The sequence below is a fragment of the Lactuca virosa genome, chromosome 5, assembly GCF_052849685.1.
Source record: "Lactuca virosa cultivar CGN04683 chromosome 5, Lactuca_virosa_CGN04683_v6, whole genome shotgun sequence".
NCBI lineage: Eukaryota > Viridiplantae > Streptophyta > Magnoliopsida > Asterales > Asteraceae > Lactuca > Lactuca virosa.
In genome coordinates this window covers 349,369,339-349,384,920 of record NC_136430.1, presented here as the reverse complement: position 1 = coordinate 349,384,920, position 15,582 = coordinate 349,369,339, and the positions used below count along the sequence as shown (strand labels likewise).

The 15,582-nt window shown below is 38.8% G+C and overlaps 1 protein-coding gene across 2 annotated transcripts; it reads left to right on the top strand.

Annotated features, from left to right (window-relative positions):
* Nucleotides 1–11,525: 11,525 nt before the first annotated feature.
* On the top strand, nucleotides 11,526–15,342 carry LOC145116256 (TPR repeat-containing thioredoxin TTL1-like). 2 transcript variants are annotated; one of them, XM_079052612.1, is made up of 7 exons: nucleotides 11,526–12,716; nucleotides 13,090–13,285; nucleotides 13,380–13,555; nucleotides 13,643–13,976; nucleotides 14,283–14,487; nucleotides 14,559–14,686; nucleotides 14,774–15,342. In XM_079052612.1, the coding sequence occupies exons 1-7, from the start codon at nucleotides 11,803–11,805 to the stop codon at nucleotides 14,924–14,926; spliced, it is 2,106 nt and encodes a 701-aa protein (XP_078908738.1). In that variant the 5' UTR covers nucleotides 11,526–11,802; the 3' UTR covers nucleotides 14,927–15,342. The 2 variants fall into 2 exon arrangements, with proteins under 2 accessions (XP_078908738.1, XP_078908739.1); XM_079052613.1 differs by having other exon boundaries at nucleotides 11,528–12,716; nucleotides 14,580–14,686.
* The last annotated feature ends 240 nt before the right edge of the window (nucleotides 15,343–15,582 follow it).

The following is a 15,582-nucleotide window of genomic DNA, read 5'->3' as shown; positions in this document are numbered from 1 at the left end:
TCTGAAAGCTAGCATCACTATACCCTACAACTCTCAAGTCTTCATTCCCACCGAGGGTAAGGACCCAGTACTTAGTCCTCCGTAGGTACTTGAGGATATTCTTTACCGCAGTCCAGTGTGCCTTGACAGGGTTCCCCTGATACCTGCTAACCATGCTCAAAGCAAAGGCTACATCAGGTCGAGTACACGTCATAGCATACATGATCAATCCTACAGCCGAAGCATAAGGTATTCGACTCATTTCTGCTATCTCAGCCTCAGTACTAGGGCTTTGTGTCTTACTCAATCTGGCATTACTCTGGATGGGTAACTCTCCTTTCTTGGAGTCCTGCATGCCGAATTTCTTCAACACCTTATCCAAGTAAGTACTCTGACTAAGTCCAATTAGTCTTTTACTCTGGTCTCTCAAGATCCTTATCCCTAGAATATAGGCAGCTTCTCCTAGGTCCTTCATAGAGAAACACTTCCCAAGCCAGGACTTAACTTCCTGCAGAGTTGGGATGTCATTTCCTATGAGTAGTATGTCATCCACATACAATACCAAAAAGCTAACTATACTCCCACTAGCCTTGACATATACACAAGATTCATCTTCACTCCTAGAAAAGCCAAATTCCTTGACTTTCTCATCAAAGCAAAGATTCCATCTGCGAGGTGCTTGCTTTAACCCATAAATGGATTTCTCAAGCTTACACACTCTATTAGGGTACTCTGTGTTGACAAAACCCTCTGGCTGACTCATGTAAACATCCTCAACCAACTTTCCATTAAGGAAAGCGGTTTTGACATCCATTTGCCATATTTCATAGTCATGAAATGCGGCTATGGCTAACAGAACCCTAATAGACTTAATCTTGGCCACTGGAGAAAATGTCTCATCATAATCAACTCCCGAAGTTTGTGAGAAACCCTTTGCAACCAGTCGTGCCTTATAAGTGTGTACATTACCATCCATGTCGGTCTTCTTCTTGAAGATCCATTTGCACCCTACAGTATTACGACCTGGTACATTCTCAACCAAGTTCCAAACTTGATTGTCATACATGGACTGTATCTCGCTGTCCATTGCCTCTTTCCACTTGGCTGACTCAGGGCCTGCCATGGCTTCCGCGTAACTGTTAGGTTCATCCAGACCTATCAGCGTCTCATCACTGATAAGTGTATCACCTTCCGCAGTAATATGGAATCCATAGTAATGCTCAGGTGCATTCCTAACCCTTGTGGAACGCCTCAGAGGTACAGACTTGTCAATTGGCTCAACAGAAGTTTCCTCCTCAAGTTGAGTGCTAGGGTTTGAAGTTCCTTCACCACTTGACTCTTGAATTTCTTCAAGCTCAACTTGCCTCCCACTGTCTCCTTGGCTTATGAACTCTCTCTCTCGAAAGAAAGCCCTCCTAGCTATAAAGACCACATTCTCACTAGGTCTGTAGAAGAGGTAACCAAAGGATTTATGTGGGTAGCCGATGAAAATACACCTCTCACTTCGAGGTTCGAGCTTATCATGAGTCTCGCGTCTCACAAAAGTCTCGCAACCCCAAATCTTAATGTGGTCTAGTTTGGGTACTTTACCAGTCCACATCTCATGAGGAGTTTTGGCAACTTTCTTTGTGGGAACTAGATTAAGGATATGGGCGGCAGTCTCTAAGGCATACCCCCAAAATGAGATTGGTAGCGAAGCTCGACTCATCATGGAACGAACCATATCCAACAAGGTTCGATTACGCCTCTCAGCTACATCATTCAACTGCGGTGTCCTGGGAGGTGTCAATTGTGAGACAATCCCACATTCCCTAAGATAGTCGAGGAACTCTGAACTAAGATACTCACCACCTCGATCGGATCGAAGCATCTTAATGTTCCTGCCCAATTGATTCTCGACTTCCTGTTTAAACTCTTTAAACCTCTCAAAAGTCTCTGACTTATGCTTGATTAAGTAGACATATCCATATCTACTGTAATCATCAGTAAAAGTCAAATAATAACGATTAGCATCCCTTGTGGCATGTTTGAAGGGCCCACACACATCCGTGTGTATAAGATCCAACAAACCTTCACCCCTCTCACAAGAGCCTGTGAAGGGTGACTTTGTCATTTTTCCAAGTAAGCATGATTCGCAACTATCATCTAACTTTAGGTCAAATGACTCCAATACTCCATCCTTTTGGAGTTGGCCTATGCGTTTCTTGCTTATATGTCCAAGACGACAATGCCATAATGATGCTTTATCCAAGTTATTATCATTAACAGAATCAATACACAATACATTATTTCCTAAGTTATCAACCACAGATATAGTTTCATACACACCATCACAAGGTAATGCTTTAAAATAAAGAACATTATTAAAGAAAGCATTAATCGAACCAACTTCATTATCAAATGAAAAGGTGAAACCTTGTTTATACAATGCATGAAAGGAAATAATATTTCTTGCCGTTTCTGGCGAATAACAACATTTATTCAAATCTAAACTAAACCCACTACTTAGCGATAAAGTATAAACTCCAATCTTGGTGACAGGTAAAGCTTTCCTATTCCCCATGATTAAGTTTATTCTTCCATGCTCCACATTCTCACTTCTTCTTAGTCCCTGCAAATCAGAACAGATATGAATACCACAACCGGTATCAAGGACCCAAGAGTTAGAATGGGGTGAGTTATTAGATAAGATAGTGTAAATACCTGCATGGTTGGGTTTAACTTTCCCATCCTTCACATCTTGCTGGTACTTTGGGCAGTTCCGCTTCCAATGTGACTTTTCATGGCAATAGAAGCATTCAGCCTCTTTAGGGTCAGAAGAAGGAGTGACAAAACCTTTCTTGGTTCCACTTGAAGAAGAGCCATCAAGGGTCCTAGCCTTGGTACCCTTCGAAGATCTCTTCCTCTTCTTCCCTCTACCTTTCCCGATTGCCAAAACCGGGGCGGAGTTTGGAGTAGGAGTGTTAACAACCGACTTACCCTTAAGACCTGTTTCTGCGGTCTTGAGGAGTCCCTGAAGTTTGCTGAGTGTGACCTCTTCCTTATTCATGTGATATGTCATGCGGAATTGATCATAGCACGATGGTAAGGAGTGCAAAATGATATCTATTGCAAGCTCCTCAGGGAAGTTCACATTAAGCTTCAGCAACCGATCCACATACCTTTGCATTTTCTGCATGTGGCTCGTGACGGATTCCTCGTCCTTCATCATGGTTGTTATGATAGAGCATATGATTTCATACCTCTCCTGTCGTGCACTTTGATGGTATCTTTCCATCAGATCTTGGTGCATTTCAAAAGGGTAGAAGTCCTCATAGGACTTTTGGAGTTCCGCTGTCATGGTGGCCAACATGATGCATGCCACTTTTGTAGCATCCCTTTCATGTGCCCGGAAGTCAGCGATCTCCTGGGGAGTTGCAGTGGTCTCATCAATCTCCTTAAGCTCCTTGTCAACGACATATTCTTTGTCCTCGTAGCGGGTAATCATCCTGATGTTTCTGATCCATTCATTGAAGTTGGATCCATCAAAAGTGACTTTCCCACACAAGTTCATAAGGGTAAAGGAGCCATTAGGATTAGAGCCAGAAGCAGCATTGTTTGAAGACATCTGAAAGAAGAGAACAAGATTAGTTTAGATATTAAGAGAGTCCTTAATAAAACACCCAAATGTAATATTAAGGCTAGAATCCAATCACAATATATTATAACTTAGAAGAGGTATGCCGTAATCCAAGCTATAACATATTTGAAAGGTAGGTGAATGACGATTCACCAATTTCCACCATGAAAAATGAAATATAGATATTAGGTTTTTAATTGGTTCTTAGAAATTCCTAGATTCTTTTGAGATTCAATGAAGTTTTCAAAGGCATGTTTCAATCTCGAGTGTGCCCTCCAAGTTTTGTGACTGGGATACCGAGGATCACAAAACGAGGTGTGAAGTAACCATGCAAATCACTTGGTACCCTCAAGGTTTATCACTCAATCGATGTGCCGGTAAACCACACACGCTCCACCGATGCTATGGTAAACCTTAAGTCACCTTTTACCTACCTTGTTAAGTCCAAGTTAGTGTGCCGGTTAACCACACACGCTCCACCAACGACTTAAACAAAGTGTAAAGTGTAATTTCATGGATTAGCACCTTATTCACATTTTCCTAAAGTAACTAAGATTGGGAATTTAATAAAAGCATTTAGTTACTTTATAATATTCATCATACTTTTAATGAGAATTTATAAGTCCTTGTCTTACCCGTTCGGCTAACGACCCTCCACCGATCAAGGAAGCGGTGGGTGAGAGTGGACACCCATTAAGTTTCCATTTTATAGGCAACAACCTTATACCCCCCTTATAGACCGGCTTCGTGAATGAGGCGTACTAGCGGTAAGACGACTTGACGTTATACATATATATATTAGTAACTTATAATATTATAAAGTATAGGGGTTGAATTTTAACTTTTAAAATTCTAAGGGTTGGAACTAAAGTTTTAATCAAGACTTTACATGTTCCAAAACTTGAGGGCAAGTTTTGTAAACTTCCAAAACTTTTCATTTCTTATAACTTATGAATTAATTGAGTAATAAAAATGAAGACTCTTCATTTTTATAACTCTTGTGTTCTTTTAATGGCTTTAATAAAAGTGAGACTTTTGGTTTTCCATAACTTGAGGACAAGTTATGGACTCCATTAAAACACATTATGATCATGAATTAAACTACCATGAAGGTTACAAACAATTCCTATGATCATCTAATCTTCATAAGTTCAAGAACATTAATATGAACACTTTCAAGAATCAAAAATTACACTTAAAAAAAACTTGTAATTTTAATAATTGCCATTGTAAATGGATTAGCATAAACATTACACCATCTAAAACAAGCTTTAAAACATCAAAACAGTTTAGGGTAATGTTTCTAGTCCATTTCTAGCAACAAATGTGCAAACTTTCATACGAGCAGAAAACAGAAAAACGATTTTTTTTTCAAGCTGTTTGCACACAAAAAAAACAACAAACGAACCATGCTCTGATACCACTGATGGGTTTTGAGCATGCTAACACTTCCTAAGTGTACATGCAACCCTAATAACCTTGGATCTATGTTTGTCTAATAATCATGCAAAGTTGAATTCCAAGGTTATATTCCTATCTAGCATACATGGGGAACATTTTTAACTTGAATGAAAGAGAGAATAACTTACCTTGTTGTTGATTATGATCCTTGAAACGTTGTGAGCCTAGCACCCCAAGTGTGATGCCTTAAATGCTTCACACAACACCAAATGCAAAGGAGTAAACTTTGAGAGAATCTTACACTTGCAAAATCGGCTCTAGCCCTCTTGTTTCTTATGTGTCGCCGATTTTGGTGGAGAACATGTTGCTTATATAGTGTGTCACATCTAGGGTTACACCATGTAAACCCTAATGTGGCATGACTCTTCATTTCCATGACCCATGGGTTTGTAACTCCCATGGAGCCTCCATGGAGCATTCAATGGGTTTAACCCAACTTGATTATCCATGGAGCCTTTTAGCCCACTATACAAGATATGGAAGATTTACATAATCTACCCATATATTTAATTAGTTATCTTTTGATCACTTAATTAATTCTAAATTAATTCTTGATCAAACTAATTAAATAATATTATTAATATATTAGAACTTATAATATATTAATAAACCATAAGTGTTATTTCTCTCATTTTAGTTTATCCAATTGCATGGTGCCATGCAACCCAAATGGACCATGCCGGGTCGGGTCAAGTACATACCAGAAATAGTTATGGACTTAGACACCTTATCCAACAAGTTCAGGCTTTTGTAGATAATGGATTTTTGTTCGGAAGGTCTAAAGTGATATATGATTTGATAGATGTGTAGAGCTTCTCGTTACCTTTCCGTGGATATAAGGATCGTTGAAAACGGATTTATAACGAAGAAGTTATGGCTTTCGAAAGTTTAGTAGTTTCAGGCTTAGCCGAGTACGCTGGGCGTACACAAGGAGTACGTTGGGCGTACCATAATTACGCTGGGCATAATGACCAGGAGTGGTCGCAAAGGTTCTCTGGAGTACACTGGGCGTACCATAATTACGTTGGGCGTAATCCCGTCAGATCAGAACCCTATTTTAGGGTCTTGGACCCTATTTAAACCCCTTATCTCATAACCAAACCCTAACATCTTCAGCCTCCACCCCTCTAAACATTAGAAATCGACATATATCATCCATGGTGGCATTTTGAGCTTATGGAGTCCATTTTTGGAGTGTTTAACCCATTTCCAAGAAGTTGGAGTTTGATGCAAGGATGGGAATCAAGGAGGAGCTTATGGATCTGGCTTTTAGGACTCATTCTCAGCTTAATGAAGGTATAAAGCTCTGAACTTGACCATTGAATGCTTAGATATATTATGTTGAGTTTTTGGATCTTTTTGGTCCCAAGAATGGGGCTTTATGGTTCCAAATCCGTTTTTGGGCTTGGGGTTGCCACCCTTGATGCTATTTGAGTCCCTAAGGCAGAAAGTTGCCATCTTGATGGTCTTAATGGGTTCATGCTTGAGTTAGGGTCACTTTTATGGAAGTATAATGCCATTTTTGGAGTTTAGGTTTGTTTGGGGCATGCAAAGTCACCAAGTCAGTGACTTTATGGGTTTAGATGTTAAGTATAGCTCAGATCTGTAATTTGGACTTGTTGGATCAAGTATTAAGCACTTAATGGATGTTGTGCATGAGCTACTTGCACGCTGGGCGTACTACGTAGTACGTTGCGCGTACAGTCCATTTGCTCAGTACGCTAAGCGTACAGAAGAGGTACGCTGGGCGTACGCTCTCAGGAGGACTTGGGCCTTTGAGGACTTCGGACCTTTAGGCCCTAATGGTTTTGGGGCTGGATTTGTTGATAGTTGGGCCTGTATGCATCTTTGGGTCAATAATGGAATAGTTGGGCCTATTGGGCCTTGTGGCCCAATATAGAAATGGACTTCACATTTGTGGGCCTCGGTTTGGGCCAATTCTTGGAATAGGTTGTTGTGGGCCTTCGTGGGCCAATTTGGTCAGTATTATTGACTAAGGAGAATATTGAGCTTTAGTATAAGGTCCATTAGAAAGGTTTGGGCCCAATTTGGAAAATTGGGCCATTGACGGTTTTATGGACATTATAATGTTGAGCTTTTGTTTTGGGTTCGGACCTTAGTTGTGGGTCATATTGGGCCAGAGGTAAAATGGTCATTCTACCCCATGTGTGGATTAAGGATTATGATATGGGGCTCAATTGTTAACTTGGGTATATTGATTGGTAGTGGCAGCTCGGGAAGCTGGGGGGGCAGCAGCTAAGGATTTCTTCAGGAAGCTTCTGCATTCGAGGTGAGTCTTCTCACCATACCAGCCCATTTTACGTTATGTGGTACACTAGCTGTAGTAGAGATATGTGGTATGGTAGTTAGCTTTATGCTAAGTGATATGCTAGTGATTATATGATACGTTTTATGCTAGTTGTCTTTGTGATACTTGCATGGAAGACCCCGGGGGGAGCCCGTGGCATTGGATGTAAGACCATGTGGGGTAGCCCATGGCAGTCCTAGGTAAGGACCATGTGGGGGGTAGCCCATGACATTGGATGTAAGACCATGTGGGGTAGCCCATGGCAGTCCTAGGTAAAGACCATGTGGGGTAGCCCATGACATTGGAAGTAAGACCATGTGGGATAGCCCATGGCTTTCCTAGGTTTTATGTATGCATGGCTTATGTGATACAGGTAGCTTTTATAGCTAACATGATATGTGTTATGTGGATTGTGTGTATGGCATGCTCTGGGAAACTCACTAAGCTTCGTGCTTACAGGTTTTTGTTTATTGTTTCAGGTATCATCGTTTTGGAAAGGAAGGGCTCGGATTGATCGCAGTGCACACACCTATGATTTCCGCAATGAATGATTTTGGGATGAACTCTGATAAATGTTTTACTTAATGATGATTTGAAATGTTTGGAATAAATGATATCTATTTTTAGGTTATATTAAAAATGAAATTTTTACCCCTGATTTTTGGGTCGTTACACATGGGTACATGAAGGTGACAAAGGAACTTTATGCATCCGTTCTTTCTTTAAGTTGGAGGTTATATGAGGACTGGATTTCTTATGTTCCTTTGTATCAAGTAACCTATTCTCATGTTATGCATTGAGATTTCTTCTTTTTAATTTTTTTAAATAAAAATAAGATCAAAAATAAAAATAAAAATAGAATCTGATATGGTTCATGCTTGACATTTAGAATTGTCCTTCTTCACTTTGTAGTGGACCTTTGAATAAGATGTAGTGAGTTTTGATGGGGAAGCTGTCGACATCTCAATATAACGATCCTCTGAACTTTGATTTACTATCATTTTCCAACAACGACACTCGTGAAGGTTCACTTTAATTAATGACCATTAAAATGGAATGAAAAATCGGAATTTTAAATTGGGTATCGAAATGATAGGATTGGTGTTGGGTATCACAACTTTGAGATACTGAACCACGTACGATCGAAAAATGCTGACCCATATATACCGATCCATAGAGATCGATCCGTAGATATCGATCTTAAGCTTGTGACTTGGTGGTGTTTGGTGAATCATTCCGCTGCAGTGGTTCTTCAAGTGTCGTTTCTTGGTGATACCGGAGTAACAGATCAACAATTATATAATATACGCTCGTAAGTTGTAGAAATGAGTATAGGAAACATCAATGGTTGGGATTTGAGATGCATAAGATCGGTGGAAGCATGTAGGTAAACAACTTATGGTCGTTTGATACACAATGTACAAACAGTTTGATGCACCGCTTAGACCCAACTCACACCTACTTCTTTCGTGACCATCACTTTTTATCATATCAGGCTTATGCGACATAGTTTATTCACCACCTGGAACCAACGTCACGTGCAGCGCAAAGTAATCCGTACTACCTTCCAGCTAAGTACAATGTCATCTTTTTTATAGTTGTCAAAAAATCCTTCTGTTCCATATTTGTTATTAGTAAATCACATCTGAATTATTTTTTGTGATACACTTTGTATTACCCGACTATGCATAATGGTTTGGAAAATTTTGATGTCAGACATGTATATGTCTTATATTTTTTTCAACTACATTATATTTTAATGTTTTACAATGTATAAACGCCCAAAGTACATTTTGTCTCATGGATTTATGAAAATTCAACATTATCTAAACCAAATATGATACGAATATTTATTTGTATTGCCATAGAGTGAGCGAACGGCGTAAAAAGAATGTGAGATAACATACGTGAGATATTTGAAGAAAATAAGAGTTTTGAGGAAATAAAACTTTGAGATAGCAAATCTGTGAGATCTTTGAAGAAATGAAGAGTTTTGAGGAAATAAAACCTTGAGATAACAGATCTGTGAGATCTTTGAAGAAACGAAGACGTGAGCAGTAGCTATTTGCTCGCAGTCCCACAGATGACACCACTTGATGTAACCCCGGTAAATCGTCACGAGGCTGATCGAGTCGAGATCTCGGATGTGTGCTTCGATGCCGCTAGGGAGCCCCGATTTGTTTCCTGTTACATTCATAAACGAGGATCGTTAGAGTCGCCCCAGGACTTGTGTCCCGGGAGCAGCCTCCGACGATCAAGTTATTATTGATGCAAAATGAGGGTCGGGTCCTTCGAGTAGAAGGAACCCGATTGGAGAGAGAGAGAGAGAGAGAGAGAGAGAGAGAGAGAGAGAAGTAAAACTTAGCCTTATGATGTGTGTTGAGGGGTACTTATAGTCAATAATATCTTAACCTCGGAGAAGAAGTTAACAGTTGTATATTGAGAAGGTAAACTTGAGTTGTACTTGAGGTGACATGAGTACTTCTTATCTTGGGAAGGAGCAGTCAGTCAAGAACTACTGATGATCGAACAATGGTCAAACGATCGAATCGTCGTGAAATGACCGAACCATGGTAAAGCGACTGAACCGTCGGGAAATGGTCGAACCATAGGAAAATGGTCGAACCGTCGGAAAATGGCCGAACCATCTCTAAAAGGTCAATGAGATATACATATCAACAAATATGTTTATACTTTATAGCGGATCAAAGTCTCGCAAATGCCTGAAGAAAGTTAACCAGCCTATTTGGTAAAACATTCTACTTATTTTGTGTTCTCTGCGCCCTATGTTTTGATTTATTTTTATTTTCTACTAGTTGACAATTTTCCGATAAACTATTTTCTATCTTTAAGATCTTTGCATTTCTCATTATGACAAGTTGATGCATGGGGTACAAGTCTAAATGCAAGGGAAATAAGTCTTGATGAATGATATCACTAGCAAGATTGGAAATTTGATGATATCATTGGTGTAGGTGGCAAAGTGAGTTCATTGTTTTGGAATTTGACGAAACAATTAAGCAAATTAATCGGTTTGTTATGACGTAAGACATTTTTCGGTCATTCAAATGTTTATGGCTCAAAATGATTTTTTAATGGCTTTTTTATTATTACGAATTTTTATTATTTATGGTTAATTAAATAACCGATTGTGGATCTTACCATAATCAATTTCAAATTGTTAGAATTGTGAAAATAACTTTGTTACTTTATATTATTCACAAGTATTCTCTGTTTTTTTTTATGTTATTAGGGAATTGAATTTAGCTAATTAGCTTATTCAGTTCTTTATGTTCGTGTTAGTTATAATCGGTTGTTCAATGAGATCGTCTGTTCATCACAAATGTTGCCCAACAAAGAACTTTGTGCTAGTTTTAATCGGCTGTTCAATCCAATCGGCTTTGCATCACAAATGTTGCCCAATAAAAAACTTTGTGTTAATTATAATTAGTTGTTCAATCTAATCGTTTGTGTATCACAAAAGATGCTGCCCAACCTAGAATTGTGTGTGTCCAGGGAAGACTTTTGCTCATCTTCATGACATGTGGATGTTCTAACCCAAAGTTATTAAATAAGAATTTTGGACCCCAACTTTGCATTTTGTCCCCCCACTAATAGCATGTGATTTGAAGTGTCTTTTTTCCTAACAATAATACGTTGTTGCATCTTTACATCCATGCATCATCGACTAAAATTCTATCGATCCTTGCTATTTTCCAATTTTAGATTTATTCGTATATCAATTGCAAATAAAAATAAAAATAAAAAAAGAAGAAGTTATGAAGGTTGATATAATTGATGTCGCGCCTTAATCTTTCCACCTTATAAAATTTGGAAATTAAATCTCCCATAAGGGCTGTCTGTTTCTCTTGGAACAAGTATCCAACGACAACAACCAATTCAACATAAAAAAGTCATCAATTTTATTATTTTAGGTAAAGATTATATGAATAAAATTATTACTTAAAATAATAATAATGACAAATATATTACATTTAAATAGTTAAATATCATAATAAAATCCATTTACCTTTTATTTTATGATTGATAAATACATACTACTAAAAGAATAAGAAATGTGGTAGTTTATATATTTATACGATCAACTCTAAAATATAAATAAAAGAATACCAAAAAATAAAGAAAAAGCAAAAATAGAACTGCCAATTCTCTCTCTCTGTAAAACCTCTTCTCTTTCATTCTTTGCTTTCACCCTTTTAAATCACGAGATCCCCATCTCTTTCATCCCTTTTCCATCCTCTTTTTCTTCTATGTTATTTTCCGACGGATTCCGCCGGTGGTTGTATTTTAATCTCAACCATAACGGCAGCCATTGCTGACGACATTAGTTTTTGTCTTTGGAGCCAAACCCTGAAGATTTATTTATATCTCTCTCGTTAATTTCATTGCCAGAGAATAGAATATTAGGTCTGGAATGGCGGATTCCGGTAAGCCCATTTCGAGTTTGGGATTTGATACACTGTCCGATCGCCTCCGAAAGTCACTCACCTGCGACACTCATGATGCCGCCGATAATACCAATAAACCTGACTTCAGAGAACTCGATTTGGGTTCTCCGGTTTCGCCTTTGAGGGCTGGACCTGGACCCGCCGCTAGTAGTAGCTCTAGCTCATCTGGGTCGGTGTCGGGTCGGACCGGAAGTGGACCTCGTTCTGGTTCTGGTACTTTACCTGGAAGGTCAGATTCAGCCGGCACCGTCAACAACCACTCCGGTGAGTTGTCGGTTGAAAGTTCACCGACATTTGCCGCTGGCGGGTCTCGGACATTTAAGCCTGGTCACAAGCGGTCAGACTCCCGAGGAGGAACCGTTGGCAGCCCGACAATCCATTCCGGTGGAAGCTCAGCTACTTCTCCGGTCGGCAATGTGCTTCCGTCCGGCAATATCCGCCCGTCGGGAAAGCCACTAACCACGGGTATGATGTCAAGCCGGAGCTCTAAAACCGAGGTATTAAGTTTAGGAACCGGTAATTACGGCCATGGCAGCATAATGCGAGGCGGTTCCGCCACCAAGTCCGCCGTATCCGGTGGTGAAAACCAATTTTCAGCTATTTCAAATTCGTCGAATTCAAGGAGATCATCAATAGATCCCGAAGATTTAAAGCGGTTAGGAAATGAACAATACAAAAAGGGAAATTTCACAGAGGCATTAAATTACTACGATCGAGCTATATCAGTATCACCTGATAACGCCGCCTATCATTGCAACCGCTCCGCCGCATTGATGTGCCTTAACCGATTGACCGACGCCGTGAAGGAATGTGATTTAGCCATTAAATTGGATTCCGGTTATATAAGAGCTCACCATCGTTTAGGATCTCTTCTTATCAGGTAAGACTCCAAAAACAAGCTCCTTTATTCTTTACAATTTCTTCAAGAAAACCATTTTGATCTGTAATATGTGAGTTTTTCTATCTTACCTTTTTCATTGCCCCTTTTATTGCTTATAAATTTGGGGGAAAAAATTGTATGACTCGTAGGGTTGTTTTACAATTTACAAGTGAGTATTACCGGTATTCCATTGATTATTTTGTTATGTTCTTGATGATGATGATGATTAAAGATGAAAACTTTACATGTTAATATGTATAGTTGGATTAGCTTTTTAAAGTGGTTATCATCGTATAATCGTATTCCATCGATTATCATGAACTGTTCTTGAGAATAATGATTAAAAATGAAAATTTTCTTTTTGCAAAAACAGTTTAGGACAGATTGAAAACGCAAGAAAGCACCTTTATTTCCCGGGGTCCCAACCGGACCCAAACGAGCTCCGAAAGTTGCAGGCGGTGGAAAAACACTTAAATAAGTGCACCGATTCAAGACGCGTCCGAGACTGGAGCAGTGTGTTGAGGGAGACCGATAACGCCATTGCTTCTGGCGCTGACGCTTGTTCACAGGTATAAAACAAACCGATTTTTTTTTTTTTTTTTTAAATTAAATTATCCGCATCGTTAATAACATAACAAAATGTCTTTTACATCAAATTGACAGCTATTTGCATGTAAATCAGAAGCGCTTTTGATGCTCCGACAACTAGATGAAGCCGATTTAAACCTTATAAACGCCCCTAAATATGTCCCTTCATCTTCCCAAACGAAATTTTTTGGAATGCTTTCAGAGGCATACCTGTTCTTTGTTCGTGCTCAGATTGACATGGCATTAGGAAGGTGAACATTTATGCAATATCAAACAATTCCAGATTTAGTAAAAATGATACTAAAGACCTGTTTTTTTTTTTTTTTTTTTTATTTAAGATTTGAGAATTCGATTAGCATGATTGAGAAAGCGGGACAGATTGATCCAAGAAATGTGGAGGTTGCGGTTTTGCTTCAAAATGTGAAGTCAGTGGCTCGAGCCCGGGCTCGTGGCAATGATCTTTTCAAGTCAGAAAGGCTCACGGAAGCTTGTTCGGCTTATGGTGATGGGCTACGGTTCGACCCATCGAACCCGGTTCTGTATTGCAACCGAGCCGCTTGTTGGTTTAAGCTCGGTCAGTTTGAAAGATCTCTTGATGATTGCAATCAAGCCCTTCTTATTCACCCAAATTACACTAAAGCACTTCTTCGTAGAGCTGCCACATTCACCAAGGTACCAAATATCAAGGGACATTTTTTTTTACTTAATCTGAACAGAATGACTTAATGTATTCTGGCACCAACCCTTTCCCTATTTTCCCTTCATCTCTTCTCCTTTCGACTCCTCTCATGTTACGCGTATTGTGAGAATAGTTTGTTGAAATGTAAGGGTAAAATGATCATTTTGTCTTATTCAGTCTAGTATATACAACATTTTATCTAGACAGACATTATTACCCAATTATATGGAAAAAGGTTTTTTTTTCATGTTTTATTTGAATAAACAAAGAAATTAGTAAAAATCTTGATTTATTTACAGCTTGAAAGATGGGCGGAATCGGTGAAAGATTATGAGGTTTTGAGGAAAGAGCTTCCAAACAACAATGACATTTATGAGTCGTTGTTTAATGCTCAAATGGAGTTGAAGAAATCTAGTGGCAAAGATGTAAATAATTTGAATTTGGGTGGCAAGGTCGTTGCAATCACTGATCTCGAGCAGTTCAAAGCTGCAGTTGCTTCCTCTGGTTAGTTTTTTTTTTTTTTCTTTTCTTGTTCGTATCTTCATGAATCTGTCGATTTATATTTTGTTGAATAGTGATATGCATAAAAACTGCAGGAGCTTCTGTTGTTCTTTATAAAATGTCATCGGATCTTCAATGCAAGCAGATATCTCCATTTTTTGACACACTTTGTACACGATATCCATCTATTAATTTCCTCAAGGTAAAACATTTCAATATGTTGGTGTTTCAATCGTGCAAAACTTTGATTTTAATTATTAATTATTTGTTTGTTTTATTACTAAAAAAGGTTGATTTGGAGGAAAGCCGAGAAATTGGGGATGCTGAGAATGTGAGGGTAGTTCCTACAATAAAGATTTATAAAAATGGCAGTCGTGTGAAGGAAATGGTGTGCCCTAGCCCAGAAGTGTTGCAGTCGACATTGAGGCATTACAGTGTTTGAAAGAACTTGACGGAAAATTTATGTTGTACACTTGGCTTCGAAATTAGTACCTGCAGATATAGCATTTAATGAAGGAGAATATGGTGATTTCAGCCTCTTCTCGACATACGAACGTATTTACCACTTTTTACATTGCGACATAAAAACCAGACGGGGGATATATAGCTTTTAGCTTAGTTTTTTTTTTTTTTTTTGGCAGTTGTTAAAATTCTATTCATTCATTGACTACTCACCATTGTTCTTTGTTCATTTTTAGTACACACGTTTTGCACTTGTTTTAGAAGAGGATACACACACCCATATGCCTTTGAAAAGCTCAAACCGATGCACTTGGTGGGTTTTGTCGGTGATTTTGTGTTATCGGACATTTTAGGTGATTGAGATTTATACAAAAGTGGATTTTAGCCTATGCTCAATATGGAGTCAAAAGGTGTGTAGTGCAAGTTCGGATTAGTTAGTTTGATCCCATCCAGTGAGAGATGATGGGGTCAAGGGGCCATGCCCATATTGGAGGACTACAAGTGTTGGATTTTAGACCAAAGTGAGAAATGGTCCTGTTGTGAACGCAAAACAATGATTCCGAAAAACGAATACAAAAAACTAGTCAACAAAGAACAAATTTAATATCTTCTAGACAAAAAATCATGAATAATCAA